This window comes from Athene cunicularia (assembly GCF_003259725.1).
Source record: "Athene cunicularia isolate RWA chromosome 2 unlocalized genomic scaffold, athCun1 chr2_part1, whole genome shotgun sequence".
Classification (NCBI taxonomy): domain Eukaryota; kingdom Metazoa; phylum Chordata; class Aves; order Strigiformes; family Strigidae; genus Athene; species Athene cunicularia.
Window position 1 is genome coordinate 50,060,151 of NW_020799095.1, and position 20,663 is coordinate 50,080,813.

The following is a 20,663-nucleotide window of genomic DNA, read 5'->3' on the forward strand; positions in this document are numbered from 1 at the left end:
CTACTTCCATGCTGTGTACACATGGACCTTAGCTGGTTTAGTAACCCTTTGCTGGATTCAGTCTAGTTTTCTTATACTTTGGGACCCAAAACTGAACAGAGTGCTCCAGATGTGGCCTCACAAATACTGAATAGAGGGGTGTAATGACTTGTCTTTGACCTGATGGCTACTGTCTTGCTATTACAGTTCAGCATACGGTTGGACTTATGCTACAAGGGCAACACTATAATCACCAGGCAGTCTTCTGCATAGCTGCTTTCTATTCAGCTGCTTTCTATTTTACCAAGCCTGTATGGTTTCATGGGATTACTCCATCCCAGTGCTGTGGCTTTTGACTATCTCCAAGGAGAGGGGAACTCCACAATGTCCCTGGGCAACTTGTGCCGGTATGTGGTCACCCTTACAGTAAAAAAACATTTCCTAATTTTCAGAGGTAACCTCCTGTGTTTCAGTTTGCGCTCATTGTCTCTGGTCCTGTCAGTGAGCACCACTGAAAAGATCCTGTCTGCATCCTCTTTGCACCCTCCCTTCTGGTATTTATACACATTGATGACATCCCCCTGAGCCTTTTCTTCTCCAGGCTGAATAGACCCAACTCTCTCAGCCTTTCCTCAAGGGAGAGATGCTCCAGTCCCTTAATCATCTTTGTGGTCCTTCACTGGACTCTTTCCACTATGTCCATATCTCTATTGTCGTGGGGAGCCCAGAACTGGACACAGTATTCCAGGTTGTGGCTTCCACAGTGCTGAGCAGAGGGCAAAGATCACCTCCTTCGACCTGCTGGCAATACTTGGTCTAATTCAGCCCAGAATACTGGTAGGCTCCTCTGCTGCAAGTGCATATTGCTGGCATGTGTTCAGTTTGGTGTCCAGCGGGACCCCAGTCCTTTTCTGCCAGGCTGTTTTTCAGCTGGGTGGCCCCCAGCATGTAATATGTGTGGGTTGTTCCTCCCCACATGTGGGACTTTGCAATTCTCATTACTGAACTCCATAATGTTCCTATGTGCCAATTTTTTCAACCTGTCAAGGTCATGCTGGATGCCAACATGCTCCTCTGGCCTATCATCACTTCTTCCAGCTTTGTGTCATCAGCCAGCTTGCTGAGGGTACACTCTGCCCCATCATGCAGGTCACTGATTAAAATGTTAAGCAGGACTGGATGCAGCATGAATCCCTAGGGTACACCACTAGTTACTGACCTCCAAGTAAACTTGGCACCTCTGATCAGCACCTCAGGGCCCGGACATTCAGCCAGTTTTCAGTCCACCTTACTGCCTTATGTACGAATCTATACAGTAATGTTACCTGGTTTATAAATTCTGGAATCTCTTTATAGTTACAGATAGGAATTTCTTCCACCCATACTGCAAGATGAGTTGATGTGTCGTAGGAGGCCTTACAAATTCTCTGGCAGTATAAGGATATGTTTAGTCATTTGTAAGTGATGTGGATTTTTTGTAAACTTTTAAACCTAAGCCTGCAGTCATAAAATGTGGGGATCACTCTAGTTGTATGGCCACTACAGACATTTTGAGGCCAGCATCTGAAAACTAGTCCATGTTTTGATTTTATAGCTCAAATCTGTTACTGTTTTGTGTATGCAGTGTCAATATATGTAGCCACAGCTAAATGTTTAGTGAAAAAATTGATGGGGTTTCTTCAGAGACATGTTATGATTGAATAAACTGGATTATGAAACAGAATGTGGAAACCTTACATCTTCATGGCACTTTGGAATACTTTGAGCATTTGGTTGTTGGGTGTTTTTTTGTTTGTTTGGTTTTTTTGGGTTTTTTTTTGTTTGTTGGGTTTTTTTGGGGTTTTTTTTTTTTTTTTTGGTAGCATAGTATTCTTAGGCTAGTGTAAGTAAACAAGGAAAAATTCATCCTGAAATCTCACTGCAGCTTAGTAGGGACTTCTAATCAAGTGGGACACTGAAGGCTAGGACTCTTCACTTTTCGTACTCTGCCATTATTTTGTTTGTTTCATATTTTGACAATTACCGCGTGTCCACCTCAGTATATGTCATGAATGAAGGCACGCATTCTGCAGAGAGGCTGGGAGAGTGTAGGTCCTGGTGGTGGTATCCACAGCATATGGAAATGGAAGTTCTGAGCATGTTGTATGAGGATCACTCCTTATGTTTCCATACCAACTGAATGGGCTTTGAGACTGTGAAGTGACTTGGTGGAGAAGGACACTGTATGGAGTGTGGAGATCATAATTGTGGCTTCTGAAAACTCAGACTTTGGATAAGTTTCTTGTTTCATTTGAGTAATGCAGGATATGCATAGATCACTGATTACACACAAGTTCCTGTTAATCAACATTTACGTGACTGTGACTTGTCTCTTCTTTCTATGTAATAGGCAATCCATCAGTGAATTTCCATCCAAAACCATTTTATGTTAAGGGTCAGATGAATGTTATTTTTAGTGCTGAATAATTTTTCTAGTTGGTAGTTGACCAGGAAAGTTAACTGGGAAAAAAAAAATGTTAAACAATTTGGAGAAATGTAATACAATGTGATTATTTATCTTAGACCACTTCAGAGAAAAAAATAACCCTTTTTAGAGTTGATTTAAAACTTGCTGAATTTATTATTTGCTTCAGAGGGCTTTGGTGAAGCTCATACTTCAAAACAGTAAGGCTTTTTGTTTTAGGATTGGTAGCAATAACGGGCATTCCAGTGACCTTTCAAGCTCGCTGCAAAGTCACATATAAATTATTGTTGAAAGGGAGACTGTTTGGATCATTATCTTTCAGTAACTTCATCTAAGATAGTCACAAACAAAGAAGTTGGCTGAGCTGTACAGTTCGGGTTGTATTTTCTCACATAAGTATTATTTCATGTTGTGAAGCTGTCTTCAGTTCTGTTAGAAGACTGACCTTCTGAAATTACAACTACATTTTAGCTCTCTGAAGGTGGGATGAACTGAAATTATGAACCTGTGAGATCTGTGTACTGGTGAGCTGTGTTTAGATGGATTAGATGGGACATAAAATCAACTTATACTGGAACAATTCATATTTTTAAAATATTTTTTACTAATAATCTTTTGTGTATTATTATTTTGACTATATTATCAGTGGTATTTCTGTTGTGAAGAGTGACCTCTGGTTGTGCAATGTACAAGGTAAGTGGTGCTAAAGAAGTTAAAACAGATATAAAATTTGGGAAAAATGGGGACCCAACACTTTTTTTTTTAAAGACATTTGACTAGTTGAGTGGCCACTACAAGTCAAGGATAGTTATCTAAACTGTAAAAGCTTGGTTTGTGATTGTGATAGAATAGGAGTATAAGGGAGTTCCCTACTTTTTTTTTCCTTAATGTGAACTGTTTGTTCATTTCACATGCATGGCCATAAAAAAGATTTTTGTCACTTCCCATAAGGTTCCTGCAACCACCTTTTCCTCTTCATATCCTCCTTAGCCTCCATGCCTTTTAGGCTGTAAGGATAAACACAAAGTTAATTTTACCTTTTGGAATTTCAAATTACTTTAATGGTATTCTGAAATTTATAGATTATTTTGAAATACCAAAATACCACTTAGATGCATTTCTTAACCAGAAAACCATAGAGTTTTGTAAATGTAAACTAAATCCTTGTCAATTAAGTCTTTAATTTCATTTGCAGGAATCCATATAATAGTCCTAGTCCCTCACTGAACTGATACATTAAGATGGTCACCTGACTAATAGGGATGAATAAAAAGCAGAGACATTCAGTACTTTTTTTGCCTCAGTCTTTAATAACAGTGTCAGACCAGGCTGCCTGGTCCCCCAAGTTGGAGGATCATGAGTGTGGGAACAGTGACTTTCCACTTGTGGACACTGAAACTGTAAGGCATCAGCTGAATGCTCACAAGTTCATGGGGCCTGATGGGATTCATCCCAGAGTACTGAAGGAGTTAGCAGATATTATGGCAGGACCCCTCTCGATCATCTACCAAAGGTCTAGGGAGGCTAAGGGGCGACCTCATTGCTCTCTACAGCTTCCTGAGGAGGGGAAGTGAAGGGGGAGGTGCTGAGCTTTCTTCTCTGGTACCCAGTGCCAGGATGTGCGGGAATGGCTTAGAGCTGCATCCATCGGGGGAGGTTCAGACTTGACATTAGGAAGCACTTCTCTATTGAGAGAATGGTCAAACCCTTTTAATCAACCCTGAATTGGTTAGGCCGTTGGACTAGATGATCATTGTTAGGTCCCTTCCAACTGAAACATTATATTCTCTTCTATTCTGATTCCTTAATAATAAAGGAGGAGAGCAAATTATTATAGAGCCTTACAAGGGATAAATAACTACTAAATATGTTTTGTAGTATTTGTGGTGGTAACCAGCATAACTTGGGAATCTGGAGACTCTAAAGCAGTTTTATCCTGTTGTGATTGAATGTATCATAATCTTTTTTAGCCCCTTAAACCACTTTAAATAAATTTATATGTAGGGTTTATATAAGTCTTTTGTGTAGTACATTGCTTTTGTTTAAAAAGAAAAAAAAAATATCAAGAAGAACAGTGCAGAGGAACAGAAGGACAATTGAGTGGCCTCAAGTAATATTCAGATCTTTAAGGGTGATTGTACCTCTTAATTCATAAAGCCATAATGTTATTTAGAGTCCCTTATAGATTGGTAAACAACAAGATGGTGAACCTTTTATATTTCTTCTGAACTTTGTTTAATAATCATCTTTTTTTAAGGGGTTTCCAGTTTGTAATTTGCACAGTTTGCTGTAGTACAAACTAGGTGGAAGTTAAGGGAAGGTCTTTGATGGGCTATGCTGGGTTTTGGAAAAGTCTGGTAATTCTCGTTTACAAACATTAAGAACTTCTATAATGGGCAGAAGGCCTATCAGTCCAACTTCTTTTACCACCTCCACAAGAAAAGTTCTTCCTAGAGTCCTACTATGTATCCTGTATTTGCCCCACTCTCATTTAAAGCTGGTTTTGAGGCTAGCCCACAAGCCCTGTGAATCAGGTGGAAACATGGAAGCATCATCTTACGAGCTGTTGTGATAACTGAAAGTAAATGTGGACCTTTTCAATGGTGTGCCTCATGCATTCAGTAAATACAAACATGTATAACATATGAAGACTTAATGGTTTTTGAAGTTTAGCTGGGACAACTACTAATACATGAGATAGAGCACTGTTGTTGACATGCCACTGCAGACAAAAATTTTAACTTAATGTTGTTTTCTTCCTAACAGTTATAAATACCTCTCAATAGTACTCTGGGAAAGCTAAGCAGCTAAAGAAAGAGATTAACCTTTAGCCACTGGCCATGCTTCTGTTAGCTGTGGCATTGGCATGGTGATAGCCATCTGACAAGATAAATGCCTGATGTTCTGATGCCAATCTGTTGAAGTGTTACTATTTGTTCTTCAGGGAGAACAAAATATTTTGTAGTTCACAAGAGAAAAGAGAGAAATGAGAGTATACAGAATGCCTTCAAAGAAAAAAAAAAATGTGCTCCTGGGATATTTATGAAGCTCTGCCAAAAGCTTGGCTAAACTACAAGAACAAAAACAAATTATGTGACTTCTAGGAAGTCTTGGCTCCTGACACTTACACTGAAAAGACACCTTTTAAATTAATAACTCTAAATATCTGTTTCATTAAGTGAGGTGGCTCTGAAGTACATGCATTTAACTAATAAGTTAAAATCATTTTTTGCTGACTTAATTTTAATCTCTTAGATTGAAGTTATTTGCTTTAAGATTTATGGCAATATATCAGCTCAACTTCTCCCTTCTGTCATCCAACATCTGCTGGGAATTTGATACATAAAGCACTTCCAGTCTGTTAAAAGGAAAATGTCTAGTTTCCCTGAGATACCTGTTTGCAGCTTTGAGGGCTATAGTAACTTCACAGAAATCACCAGCTTCACAAATGTATGAATACTAATGATATGAGTGTACGTATATCATTGATGATGAAGCCCTCTCATTGGCATGATAAGTAAAATCTGTGCTAAACTTTGTCTGTTTTGACCCAACCAAAAGGTAGACATGCTCTCTTATAAAGCAGTCTCATGCAGCTCTATTAAGTAGGACAAGCGCGTTCAGAAAGACGTTGCCTTACCTTAATAACTTGGGTACAACTGGAGTGAAACTCTCATGTGCTGTTCCTGGCTCTCATTGCCTGCTTGTGGAGGAGCAGTGGGACTGGGAGTCCCTGGTCTCAGATGGTCTGTTTGAAGGCTGAGACTCCAAACAGTGATTCCCACTCTTTACAGAAATTATAAATAAAAAAAGAATTCTAATGCAAAGAGTTAGTGAATTCTGGAGTAGTCTGAACTCTATCTACATTCCTAAGCATCTCCAATTTCAGTAGAAATCTTCATGACTTTTCAGTATCACTTAGGAGGTTTGGAACATACTTAGAATTTCATGTCCTTTTCTGGCTTTGAAGATCTTGTTTGATGCATTTTTTTTTGCTCATAGGGTCTTCAGAAGATACTCTTTCCACCTGAAAGACCACACATAAATTTTCTAGTTGGGGAAAAAGGGTTAAATAAGTGTTTAAAGCATGGATGCTTAAAAATTATTTTAGCTTTCGAAGTTGTACCATAAAAACAGATTCTCAGCTGTCCTTTCCAAAATGTGCTAGGTACGTTTATCTTGATAAAATAACTGGCTAAATTTTGACCTTGAAATGTAACCCTATTGGTGGAATTTTCCAAAGTGATCAACGGGGTTATTTATTTATTTATTTATTTATTTATTTATTTGCTTTAGTGGGAGTTACTATCACACTGACTTTGATGGTAGCAGGGCTGAATTTTTCCAAGTGTCCAATTCTGTAGTCTTACAAGAGATTTATTAATATTTATAAGATAATGCACTACTTGCTAGTAAGTTATTCAGATTGATACATATGTAAGTCAGTGCAGAATTACTTAAGCACTGTTCTCCTCTACAGAAACCTATTTGTGCATTGATGCTTTATAATTGTGCTGTATAATCAAGATGAAATTTATATAATACAGGCACTTACACTTTGTACACCTTGGGTTCTGTCAGCTACTTCAGATTAGGAAATGGATGTACGTGGAATGTGTACAATATTTTCTTTCTCTACCAAAGTGGCTGGTTCAGCCCTCTTGCTGGTTTAGAAGAAGGGCACATTTTACAGTCCTGCTGTTACACCTCCATGATCAGGGTGTGTAGGAGATGTGCTTAATCACAGAATCATCAAGGTTGAAAAAAACCTTGAAGATCATCCAGTCCAACTTTTAATCTAGCACTGACAGTTCCCAACTACACCACATCCCTCAGCGCTATGTCAACCCAACTCTTAAACACCTCCAGGGATGGGGACTCCACCACTGCCCTGGGCAGCCCCTTCCAACGCCTAACAACCTGTTCTGTAAAAGAATTCTTCCTAATATCTGGTCTAAACTTTCCCTGGTGCAACTTGAGGCCATTCCCTCTTGTCCTGTCGTTTGTTACTTGGTTAAAGAGAATCATCCCCAGCTCTCTGCAACCTCCTTTCAGGTAGCTGTAGAGGGCGATGAGGTCTCCCCTCAGCCTCCTCTTCTCCAGACTAAACACCCCCAGTTCCCTCAGCCGCTCCCCGTACGACCTGTGCTCCAGACCCTGCACCAGCTGCGTTGCCCTTCTCTGGACACGCTCGAGTCATTCAATGTCCTTTTTGTAGTGAGGGGCCCAAAACTGAACACAGGAATCGAGGGGCGGCCTCACCAGTGCCGAGTCCAGGGGTCAGATCCCTTCCCTGTCCCTGCTGGCCACAACATACCTACAGCTGGAAATTACTCTAATAGTTTAAATGACACCAAACAATGAAAATAAATCCTTTTATAAATTCTCAGCTCTTTTAAGAGAAATAACTAATTCTTAAAGATCTTTTTGCACTTACAGACAATAAAAACTCTCGGAGGAATATCTGATTTTATACATACAGTTATTTTTGTACTGTCCTGTGGCTACACAGTAAGGACCACTGTGGGATCCTTATCATTGATTTATTCTTACAAATAAGATACAGTGAAGGGTGGAAAAAGCACAACTGCAGGGAAGTATGCTGTGCCTTTCTTAAAGAAGCATAAAGTCCTGCTAATCATAAAGCTGTATCTAATGACACTGTCTTAATAGTAACTTTGGAAACAAATACTGCTTTATGCCCTTGAATAGCCTGGATTGTTTTGCTGGCTCAGTTTAGACCTGTGCTCCGTTCCTCAGATTCCAAAAGGTTACAACTCCTGTGTATATCTAATACCTAATTTGCTATCTAATATTTGCACTTAAGTGTGATTGCCATATGTGTCATGAAAGGTGTATAGCGAGCTGGGTTTATAAGGGCCAGGGAGGGTCTGTGGTAACTAAAAAGAAGCTGTTTTTCCGGGGAAAATGCAGTCCTGGAAAACTGCAGTGGTTTTGCTGCCGAGAGCTGCTGTGTTAGGGATGGAGAGAGGTTTCCCATTTGACTGACCGCAGCGGCCCCTCCTGGCAGGCGCTGCCGCTGGCACTGAGGTAACTGCTTCCAAATACCCGCGTCAGTAGGAGCCTACCGCTTCACTCCTCTGGAACCAGGTGTACTGCAAATACGTTCCCACTTGTGTAGCAAGGCTAACTACAACTTACTGGGTTTTTTTCCCCACCTGTGTGGTTTTGCAAAGCAGTTATGAAACCAGTTATTTCATGAGCACCCTGGAACAGAATCACTGAAGGTACAATAGTGAAGTTTGTTTTAACAGCTCTAACTAAAAAAAAAAAAAAAAAATTAATTAATCAATCGTTTTTTCTATTTGTTTTCAGCAACAGGTACGCAAGATGATGATGCAGCAGGAGGAAGGATCAGAAAGTTAAGTATTGGGCAGTATGACAATGATGTCCCTGGGCAGCCATCGTATAACCGGAGTGGGTGGATGAAGTCGTCTGCTACTGACAAGGCTGTAAATCCAGGATCACCAATTCCTGTAGGGGAGACCAAGGAGGTAAACAATGAAGAATTTTTCAGTAAATATTTATTGAAGTGAATGGCCGATAGGGAATCCCATGTTCATGTGCAGTGTCCAGAATCAATGTGAAGCAATTGGGCAGTTGCATAGTGGCAGTAAGAACAACAAATGACTGTAGTTATCTCAAAAAGGCAATTCAGTGTTTAAGGATGTCCTGCTCTTGTTCTCTCTGTGTGTTTGCATGTTTTCAGTGTTCCAAGATCTCGCTTCTGGAATGGTGGATGAGATTATATGAAACCTTCAGTAAACTGATGAAAAATCCCCCACTGTATTGTAGAGTTAAGTGGGAATTCCCACACTGTAATTTTGCTTTTTTGTGCCCTTCCTAGATGGCTGTTGCATGTTATCAAGATGAACTAGATGGGGGGATCTTCTCCCCAACAAAAAATGGAAATGAAACTGTCCCATCCACACCAGCTTTTCCTCTGTCACCAGAGGCGTCATATGGTAAGAAGATACCTGTCTCTTTTAATAGCACTATTAACGTTTTAGCTGTTACTGAAGAGGAATTGTACTTTTTCTTCTCTCATAGCGAAAACACCTCTGCTATACCATCAGCAGATTCCCTCCAGCCAGAAGGTCAGCAGCCCATCTGAGCTGTACAGAACCAGTCCTGGTAAGATACCACTACTTCTTAAGTAATTTGAAACTGAACTGTGTATGAAGGCAACCAATGCAACAGTTGGTTATTCCTTTATAAGTAGGACATATAACCGGTGAATTTAGACACGTGCCTGTCAGAGAAACAGAATTTAGCAGTGCTATTTTAATCATACTGAAAAGAAGTAAACTGAAGAATTACCCAAGAAAGATTTAATGTCATTAAATAACAACAGGGAGTCCTGTGTTCACGTTCAGTGTCAAAAATCAGTGTGGAGCCATTAGGCAGTTGCATCATGGCAATAAAAGGAAATGCAATTCAGTATTTGAGGCCATCCTGCTCTCGTGCTCTGGTTTCAGTGGTTTCAGTGTTCCACAGTCTCTCTGCTGATATTTGATAATATGAAAATAGTACTGTCAAGAGACTTGAGTTCTTTTTGATTTTTTTTAGTAGGTTTTGTCTCCATCTGAGAAAAGAGGGATGACACACATGTTGTGGTCTTCCCAGGCAAATGAAGCTGACAGTAGAGCTTGGCAGTAGCTGTGCTCAAGCCAAGGAGATCCTTAATCAAAGCAATGAATGTTCTGGAGGTTTTTTTGCCACAGTAAAGTTTGTAAATACTCAAGCATGGAAAAGTAGTTGGTAATAGATGATTACATGGTTAAAAATTTAATGTGATCTAGCTATGAATTTTATTAATAAAGGATTCTCCTTTGCGGTCTTAACTCTTTGCTGATAAAAATGGCAGCAAAGCTATTGTTAGCTGTCATCTCTTTTGTGTGAAATTATTTTCAAGCAGTGTTTAAAAAGAAGTATTTCATGTGACTCCATCAGAAAGTGCTGGACATAAAAGGAACCCAACATAGATTATTTAAAACCTGAATAAAAATCACAGACCTTCATTAAATTGTATGCATTAGAAGATGTTCAGATGATAATTCATGTGTATATCTACATATACACGTGTTTTATTGCTTAGATTATGACTGTCGTCTTAGGCTGTAGAGAAGTTGATCAAGATAGTAGAGTTTCCAATAAATTTGATAGTCGATTTTGATGAAAGAATTGTTACAGTGTTGTGGTTTTAACTTTGGGGAAAAAAACCTTCCTGTTTAATTTGCCTCATTAAACAGTTATTAAAAGCAAGTAACTTCAATACAGAATAAAATTATCTTTAGTAATAAAGCAATCTTCTACCCAGTTCAAGATATCTTTTTGGTCAGTTGCTGAACTCCCTCAACTCTTAAACAGTTAGTGGCAGGTATCCTCCTGAGGGCAGCTTCAACAGATCAGTTACAGGCTGCTTGCATGGAGTTAGTCTACTGAACACTGCTGTTAAATGACTTCCATCACTATTGCTAAGAGTTAGGGCTCACCCTGGAAAATTTTGTGCCTTTCATTGTATTTCTCTCTTTTATTGGTGATTCTCCTGCTAATTCTATATGCTGGCAGAATTAACTCAGTTGATGGAACACTGAAAATAATTACTCTAGACCAAAGCAGGTAATTAGCTCTTTGAATGCCCCTTTAAAAATTATGCTCAAGACATACGGAATGCTACAGGTTAATTGCTCAGCTCCATGTAGCTTTGGTTTTAGCCACAAACATAATGTACTTTGATACTGAAGTTGAAGGTGTGTGAGGTGAGTCAGCTAGAAAAAATGCAATACACTACTAGTGAGCACTTCTAAGAAATGTTAGTTGGGTGACTTTCCCACCAGAGCACAGCAACTTCTATTGACAGAAGCAGTATTAGAATCCTGCATTAAATACTTCTTTATTTTCTCTTTTTCCCCTTCACTATTCTACTTTATTTATTGCCTTTATCTACAGTATCTATTTACTGTATTTACTTGCTTCTGTGTCTTCTGATTTTGGCAAAAAGAAGATGTCTTCTCATTACTTTTGCTACCAATCCCTAATTCATGACCAGAGTAAGAGTGTTGTGTTTTGTGTGTTGAATGGGGCCAAGGGAACAGAAGTGGCTGTTGCTGTGGTTGAGACTGCTCTGATGCACATGCGACAAGAGTGATTCTAACAGTATGTACTTCACAAGAATTCTTAAAGACCAAATTTTTAGTACTTTACTTTGCAGCCTTGCTCTTCTTTTAAATGCTTTTATGGTTTTTATTTTGGTAGAAATTGGGAAACATACTGAACTTCTCCAGAGATTTTCAACAAATTGAATCCTTTGGAGTCACTGCCTCTGGGCTTTTAATTTCTGCCATTAAGATATTGCCCCTTTTGTCTCGGTTCAGATCACTCTTGAATTCAAAATTGTTTTGTTCTGCATCATAACTTTGCTGCTTATCTGCATTCCAAGTTAGTAGTTAGGATGCTGTAACATCTGGCTACCAATTATCTGGATATATTACTGTCATTTCCTCCTCACTTCCTTCTAGAGAACAGCTTTAAGTGTAGTTAGCACTTATATCAAGAGAGAACTACTGTAGTTTTAGAAAAGTATATAAAAGTATGTATCTTAAAAGAAAAATGCATGGTTTTGTGTATTCTGTATTCAAAATTTACAATGACATCTAGTCAATGATAAAATTATCTGTTCTTTTGTAAGTTGTTCTTGTCATAAACTGTGTACCTTGTAACTTGAGCACACCTAATTCTGATTCTTAAACTATTTATTGAAGGGCACTATCTTTACTGAAGCCTGACAATCCTGTATAAAATGATGCTCTGTTAGCCCTAGAAATCTTAATTTTCTTTCAAGGTGAAACCACTTAGTTAGGGAAAGTCAGTTCAGTGTTGTTACATATCTGTCTCCCATTCATTAGCTATGCCCTATCTTTTCTTTCTCCCCAGACATTTCTTTAAGATGCCCTGCCTGTGCCAGCTATAAAGAGCAGGGTTTCTTTCCAAAGCCTTGTTCTTTCTCAGACGGGAGCAAGTTTAACCTCCCTCAGTCTGTATTCAGGCATCCAGTCCTTCTGTGCCAGCGCTGCTGTTCCAGTGATCACTTGCTGCCATGGCTTCATTACCCTTTTCCTCACTTTACTCACGGAGTTCATTCTGAGATATCTTTTAAAAGACACCTTGTTTCTTAAGACAAACTTGAGCAGTCTATAAATTGGCTAATTTTATAAATATCCAACAAAAAAAGCAGGCTCCAGATAGAACCCAGATAGAGCTCTCTGAGCAACACAATAGCCATTGTATGTCCCATGGGAGAGTCCCACACATTAGTGAAGGAACAGAAGCACTATTTGTAGGCCATTTTGAAGCTTATAAAGGCTCTCTTGTCTCAAACACCATAGAGCTAATTGAAGTCCCTTTGTATATAGAGTAACAAATAAAACTGTAGCAAGCTCTTTGCCAGAGGACTGAACTCTGGCTAACCACCCTTGCCACTCCACCCCCTCAGGCTCGACGTGAGGAGCTGCCCCTTCTTCAGCACTGGCCAAAGCATAGGCAGAGTTTTGCAGAAAATCTGCACTCACAAACAGTCACTGTCTCATGGCAGAAGACAGGGATCTGTGTAACAAGGGAAGATTGTCTATAATCCTTTATCCATGTACTGAAAAAGAGAAGACGTGATGTCCTGTTTTTCCATCTTTTCTGAACAGCCTAAGTAAACTTGTGTAGTTCAAGCAGTGCATATGGTGGGATGTTAACTGGTATGAGGAATTTCAGAGCCTTCAAGTATGTATATTGCCTTGACTTTTTATACCATCATGGAGGTTAGCCTAGGTACTGTACTCAAAGCTTGTGTTACACATATGAGCTGCATCCTTTCTAAAAGTTGTCAAAAGGTCTTTTCTCCTCATGCTGTTATGGAACTCTTCAAGACCAGACACTTGTGTATTTCCATGTTTTTTCTCATACAGACTCTGTTTTTATCTGACACAGAGACATTGTAATCCTGACTTCCCCTTATTGACTAATATAGGATTACTCTGTTAGATCACCCATTAGAGTGATGAGTGTTTCATAAATCTCTTGGAAGGCAAAACCACAACCTGATATCCTCATTACTGCATAATTATATTACTGGTTATAATTTTATACTGTTGTAATTTCATGCTGTTATTCCAGGATTGTAATTTCTTCCAGTCACTGAGTTGCAAGGGAAATAAATATTGCTTAATTCGATTAAAAAATAGTCAAGGTTCTGAAATGAAAATTCTTCTGTGTCAGGAGGCTTAGTAGCATAGGAAATAAAAGTGATACTAATTCGTGAGAGGGAAAAATTTTCAGTTTATGATGTGCAAAACTTTCTTCACAATATGAAATATTTTTATACCTGCCTTCCTCTCATGCCCTTAACTGTTTGTGTAAGGTATACATGTCCAAAGCAAGAGATAAGTATAGAACTTTTCCATTATCTGGGTTTATTGGCTTAGCTCATCAGTGCATCCACTTCAGTGGATGGTTATCACAAGCTCTGTCCTCCTGGAAAGAAACGTGCATTTTGGTTTTTTGCTCTTGTAATTTTGGGGTTTGGGGTTGTTTTCTTTTGTTAGTTTTGTGATTATTTTTTTTTTCCTGTTTTAAACATTGAGGCTAATTAATAAGCAATAAAAAAATCCAAGTAGAGACAAGAAATTTATAAAGTTTGCTACAAGGCAGATAGACAAGGTCTGTGTTATGTTATTCAATGTCCTGCAACTGACCTTGACCATGTTTATTTTGTGACTAGATACAGTGCTCATCTCCACCATATTTGTATAACAAAACAGTTAATGTTTCTTAGTTACTATAAGATAGAGCATTTACTAGTGCATATGAAGCCTTCATAAGCTTCAGGAGCAAGTAGGAAAGGACTCAGTTCTGTTTGGATACTACCTACCAACATGACCTTAATCTGGTCTTTCAGAAAGAGCTTGTGGAATGCCATAAAGCATAGTCATAGGCTTTATGCCGTAAAGCATAGGCCACTTCTTGGCTGTTGTAAACACTGAAGTAAACAAAAGGTGCTATCATCTGTGTCACACTTTTTCCTCCCTGGATTACTTTCATTGACATATTCAGCTCAGTAAAATTAACCTTTATACAAACTTTTTATTGCATAACGTTTGGAGATTACTTGATGTATTTTCAAGCCTTTATTGTCATGGACCTCCTTCTTCTTGCACCACTGATTATAATAAAGTTCTTAACATGTCTTTCAAATAAAAACATCAAAATTTTTTACCTTCTGTGGCCTGCGGAGAAGGAAGCAATTCTTATTATCAGCAATTTCAGTCTGTTAATCTAAAGCCAGCAAAGGTAATAATGTTCCATCTTGTGTGCTGGACAGACTGACAGTTTCATTTAATTCATATCAGTCTGAATGGTGAAAAAATGTTGTAACAGAAGAACCAAACTGAAACCAAAAATAACTTGAAACGCTTGTAGTCTATGCCTGCTTTTAGTGAGTGATATTAACCAAAATACTTTGTCTACAACTAGGCTGTGCAGTAGTGAGCTTTAATTGAGCTTTTTTCCCTCCACTCAGTTTGGCTAAGATTTTAATAGGATGTACTCTCCCAGCGTACACTGACTAACTTACCAAAGCTTTATACTCTGGTTTAGAGATAAGAATGAAACAGTTTAGAGGTTAATCCATTTAGCTAACTGTACTGGTTTTTGTTTATAGCCATGTTATGTGTTTCTACATAAAACTTTACAAAATCATGTACATATTTTAGCCATTCATTAGAAATTCTAACGTCACTGTTTCACAGGAGTAAGGAATACAAATTTACACACCTGAGTATAAAAAGCTATGGAATGCCAAGTCTATGGAAGATAGTATGTGATGAAGAAACTGGGACAATATAAATGTGTTTTTCTTTGGCTGATGCGTTAAAGCTGACAAAAGATGCCATTTTTATTACTGAATTTTCATAAGAAGGCTCACTGTCTAAAGTATACTCTGTCTTGCATTGGTTTTGGATACTGTAATTTGAATATATTTTGGTTTGTAGCCAGTGTTGTGTCTGACCACAGAATTAACGATTCTTTAAATCTGATGCTTATGTCAAGACAAAGATACTTCAGGGTAAAATGTTCTTATGGCCCCAGGAGCTAATCTTCTGTAAGGGACGGGGTTTGGTGTGAGTTACACGTTGAACATCATGTTGAAAATGATACAAATTCAAGTGCTACGTATGGTCGTAGAAAATATTTTGAGTGCCAGCAGAACTCATAATCTAGTGCACATGTATGTAATTCCAGCTGCTCTGTAATCCTGTAGAATGTTAAAAACCCCAGAAAACCCAAAGAGGATGGTTAGGTGCTTCAGACATCTGAAGAGATAAGTGAAGCTAGTCACTGTCTCCTCGTCTTCCCACCCTCGCTTTTGTAGCAGGATATCCACCTGGACAGAAATACTGTGATTGCAGATCAGAACGAGCTTTAAGCTGCATCATACAGGGTTAAAATTGCCTTGGAGAGTGTATCACATCCTGATTTGGAAAGACTTTCTGGTTTATACCGTGTTTTACCTACAGTGAAAGTATTGAAATTGCCCTTTTGTCTTGGTTTTACTGGATGACACTTCATTCCCTGTGAGTAATTGCTGATTGATAACCAAATACAAGAACTGAGACTAGCTCTCTAGAAAGGGAAAGTTAATAGCCTTATTGGAGGCTGGCCAGCACTGTTTGCATTATCCATTTGAGCCAAGACACTGCTGAAAAGTTACATGGAGTCTTCTACCTAAAATAGCAAATATGAATTAACTTTTCCCGCAGGGAAATGAGTATCCAAGCGGCAGGGAGCTTAAATGTAGAAACAAGCTCTCCACTTTGTCACCCGCTCATCTTGTCCTCAAGTCAAATGTTGAACTGTCTTAAAGGAATGGTAGATCTTGTGACAAAAATGCTGCCCTACAGGAGTTCATATGTAGTAATGTTTTTAGCTTTGGACACCTTTAAAGTCTTACACGTTATGTCTTCCATTAGCGGTAGGTCAACAGGTCTGACTGCTCCGCAGTCCCATGCTAATACCATTAAAGTAAATAACCGCTGATAGGTTCTCCTTCAAGAAGACCCACCCTGTAGACTTCATCCCTTATTTGTGGCACCTCACTTGAATCCAGTCTGTCTACTATTTGTTTGGTCTTGACTCACTTTTTATAGCACTGAATTTAAAATGAAACATTGAAACTCCTTTTCAGAAGGAGTTATTAAATGAGAAAAACTGGAACCAGCCACAAGACAAAAAACAGCACCTGCATGCTTGGCAGTACAGTCCACTAGAAACTCTCTTCACTGCATATCTTGGCAGTTGACAGCCACATAATATTAAGGCTTTGATTCTGTCTTCAAAGCCTGCGTTGCAGATGCTCCCAAGCTCTTCAAAGACTGTCTGGGAATTAGTGGCCTTGAGTGACCCACATGTCTGTGCTGTACTGCGGTAATGGAAGCACCTGCTGCCAAAGTAAGACTTGGTCACAACGAAATGTTATTCAGAGATTAGCAAAATATTTTTTTTGTTCTGGACAACAGTGGGAATATTTTTAAAATAGTTTGAGATTACACAGTACTTGTGGCTTTCTTTTATTATTGTTGTTATTCCAGTGCTTTCATATCTGGTCAAAAGAGTGTATTAACACCTTTCATTCAGTGCTTTTGAAGGATGCCTGCAAACTGATTTGATGCTTAGTTGGGAGACGACACACTCAATAAAGCTGCCTTCTACTAAGGTATGCAGAAATTGTGGATTTTAATGAAAGCTGAGACCTGTGTAAGAGGACCACGATTGTACTGCACTCACATCCCTTGAAATTTAAGATCAAGATCAAGCTCAAACACTATATGAAACAGCAAAGTATAATGTTAATGAAAATGGTTCTGCCGTGCTTAGATTTTATTTTTTTCATGTTACCATTTATTTCTATGTCTGAGTGGCAGCCTAGCAGTTTGAAAACTCTGCCTGCCTGCGTTCAATTGCCACAAATACTTTGGCAATGAATTTATTATAAAGAATGTTTGAAAAAGCAGACAAAGTTTAAGAAAACATTAGAAAAGAAAATGGGGAATCTTGAATATTTTCAAAATATGTCCTCTGTATGCAATACTCATTCTAGAAATTACATTCCAATTTATATTCGCTCTGTTAGGGGGCATACTATATAACCAGTCTATTTGGATCATTGCTAAGCACCAGTTTACGAGTCTCTTAGTGCATCTACTTGGGAATACCTGAATGTCAGAGAACTGTTTTCAGACTTAATTTGGGAAATTGATGCATTTTGGAAACTTCAGGTTGAGTGACTCTGAGAGGAAAAGAAGGTCAGAAAAGGCCCATGGGTTGCCAGAAGAGAATACCAAAGCAAGGGGAGTGTTATCACTGACAGTTGCAGCTCTGGCATTTTAGAGTCTGAGAAGTACTCCTCCTACTCCCACTGCCCTGTGCTGAGAGCTGTGAGTTCAGTGGGCATCAGCATTGCAACCAGCAAAATAAATATTGTGTCTTCAATGCACTGACGTTATATGTGAACACCCAGGTCTTGAAAGGTCTGTACGGTTGTGCTGTTAAAGCCAGTGGCATTTACATGCGCAATTGCCTTCTCCATTTTTCCACCAGCTGAACCTAAATCTTAGCTATTTTTTAAATCACATTTAGAAGGATGAGGAGCTTCTTCCATCTAATCTAATAGGCAGTTTGTATATTCATGTCATGGGAGATATCCAAGGTTGTCTCCTTCTTTTGCATAATTACCAGCAGAACTTGGACCAGACTTTCCTGTGCAAGTCTGAAATCTTTGAGCCGGATTTCTTTTTCTGGCTTAGGTCATGCACATTACTATTTAATACGAGTTAGAATAACGGTAGAGCAGGCTTCTCAAAGGAGGAAGACTCGAATTCAAATCTGTGGCCTGATTTAGAGGAGGTCCTCTGAATAGGATAGAGGATAAAGGGCTAACTCTATTAGACTACTTTAAAGTCTATAAGTGTAAAACTCGTGTAAAAATATTCCTTTGATCTGGAATTGTCAGCTTTCTACAGTAGCATAAAACCTCCCTTGTGCAATGTTTATTACCTAGCCTTAGGTGACCAAATAAACGTGATTCTTCCAAAGCTGGCATTTCCCATCTATTACATTGCAAATACAGGCTTGTGCCCTGGGGCTTTGAATTCCATTCACCAGCAATACATCTGAAAGTTCAATTGTGCAGTGTGCAGCTTACATCCTTCCTGTAGCTCTAGTCCAAAAGCATTTTCTCTTGAGAGAAAGCACTAGCATTATCTGGTATTTATTCATTTAAGGGTTTTGTATATTTGCCATCCAAGATAACTGACTGTACTTGGAATATGCACCTATTAGCTGAAAAGATGATGGCATTTCCAAAGGTGCTGAACACAGGTTTTTTGTTACCTTCACTGGTATCTACGAGACCTTCTAAAATTCAGGCAATAGAATAAACAGTGTAATTCTGAAGTAGTAAATGTCCCCCAAAAATGTTGTTTACATAACCTAATTATTACCCAGGAAAAAATGTATTTATAGAAGCCTTCAGTGTTGTAACTTTTGATCATGTTCTCAAAGCAGATACGTGTCTTCAGCTGAAAATATACCGTGATAATACACTGGTGAGTGGTGGTGGTGGTGGGTTTTTTGGTGTGGTTTGTTCCTTTTTTTCCCTAAGAACCAGTGAAAAATTGGTTACTTGACAGGTTTCTGAAGCACTAAGTTTTAGAGAGTTTAGTTTTTATTTTTTCCCTTTCAGTAGGAAAATGTCATGCATTTCCCCACATAAATCTGTCATTTGACCAATAGCTATCTACGTATGTATTCATTGAAGTGTATGAGTAATGTCTTACACATACATGAAGAAGAGAAAAATCTGAAACTGTGAAGTCGTTCACCACTAACTTTTGCTTATTCTGAAGATGCAAGAGAGAAACCATTGACAGAAATTTATCAGCAGTTTAACAGAAATACAGGATTGGAGGAGGGGGCAGTCTAGCAGATGTGGATTGTTTTTACATGTACCTGTTGATGCTAGTTAGCAGTGCATGTGAGTAGTATGCATTTTTTGAGAGGTTACTAGTCCATTTGTCTGGAAAAGCTTAAATTAGCAAAAATCCATGGGAACGACTACTTCCCTTGCTATGATTACATGAAACAAGCTTTTTCAAAGTTTCCAGGGTGAGGCCTCCCTCTATATGACGTGGCATTTGATGACTGTGATGTGCCAGAGTAATCCATGTAGTTTGAGGGAAGGCTGAAGGAGGAGAAAGCTCCAAAAGCTGACGTACGGCTCTGAGCACACCTTTTCAAAACAGTTAAAGTCTTAAAATGATCCTGTGTTTTCATGCCTGGGAAGGCTGCTGCATTCACAAATTAAAGGTGTTCTGTAATTTCAAAATTGAAATCCTGAGGATGCAGAGGCAATACGCATTCAGACCCACCTAAGTGTTCACAGTTCAAAGGGCATATTGCTCTATGTTTTTAAGATGCTGTTCTCCCTTGTGTTAGTTCTCTACATGTTTATTCCCTCTTGCAAAAGAGGAGAAAACGGAATTAGTCTGTGTTTTTCTGTACTTAAGTTAGGCACATTATTTCACAAAGCCATTCATACTCAGACAACTAGTAGACAAAATCTGAAATGCACTGTCCCTTGAGATTGACTCCCACGTTTCTGTCAATCACAGGAATAGAAGGGAAACATATGCCATTCCTCCACAGATTGTGGATTTTGCCAGATCTGCATCTGAGGATAGTAACAGAGTCACCCTCCAGCAAGGTTTTCTGTTGGAGGAAGGTGCATGTTACAATTCAAGCTCTGTATTTTAAGCTACTTCGGATAGATCTTGCAGTGTGGTGGTTCTGATGAAACTTGGAATCTTGGGCACTTTACCTAGGAGAACTGTACACAGGGCTTGCTATGTGAGTAAATACCTAGCAGAGAATGGAGGACCTGATCCTTGTCTCTGTGCAAAGCCTGCCACAGCTATGAAACCAATTCTGCTTGCCAAATAACAGACCTTTTCCTTTTGGGATGGTGGTATCTCTCCAACTGCAGCTCGCCTGAACTCAGTTCCTCACCTGAGACATCCAACACCCCCCTCCCCTTCCTAACTTTTCTATGCATTTCAGTATGGCCCTTCATATCTACTGGCTTTAAAGTTTCAGC

At 38.9% G+C, this 20,663-nt stretch overlaps 1 protein-coding gene across 4 annotated transcripts in view; it reads left to right on the top strand.

Annotated features, from left to right (window-relative positions):
• TNS3 (tensin 3) overlaps positions 1-20,663 on the top strand; it is a 200,180-nt gene that overhangs the window by 143,408 nt on the left and 36,109 nt on the right. For 3 of the 4 annotated variants that reach the window (XM_026841769.1, XM_026841770.1, XM_026841768.1), the window contains 3 exons: positions 8,780-8,958; positions 9,312-9,430; positions 9,513-9,598. In XM_026841769.1, coding sequence (XP_026697570.1) covers positions 8,780-8,958; positions 9,312-9,430; positions 9,513-9,598 — 384 coding nt within the window. The remainder of the gene's footprint in view (positions 1-8,779; positions 8,959-9,311; positions 9,431-9,512; positions 9,599-20,663) is intronic. The other variant, XM_026841767.1, reaches the window with a different exon arrangement.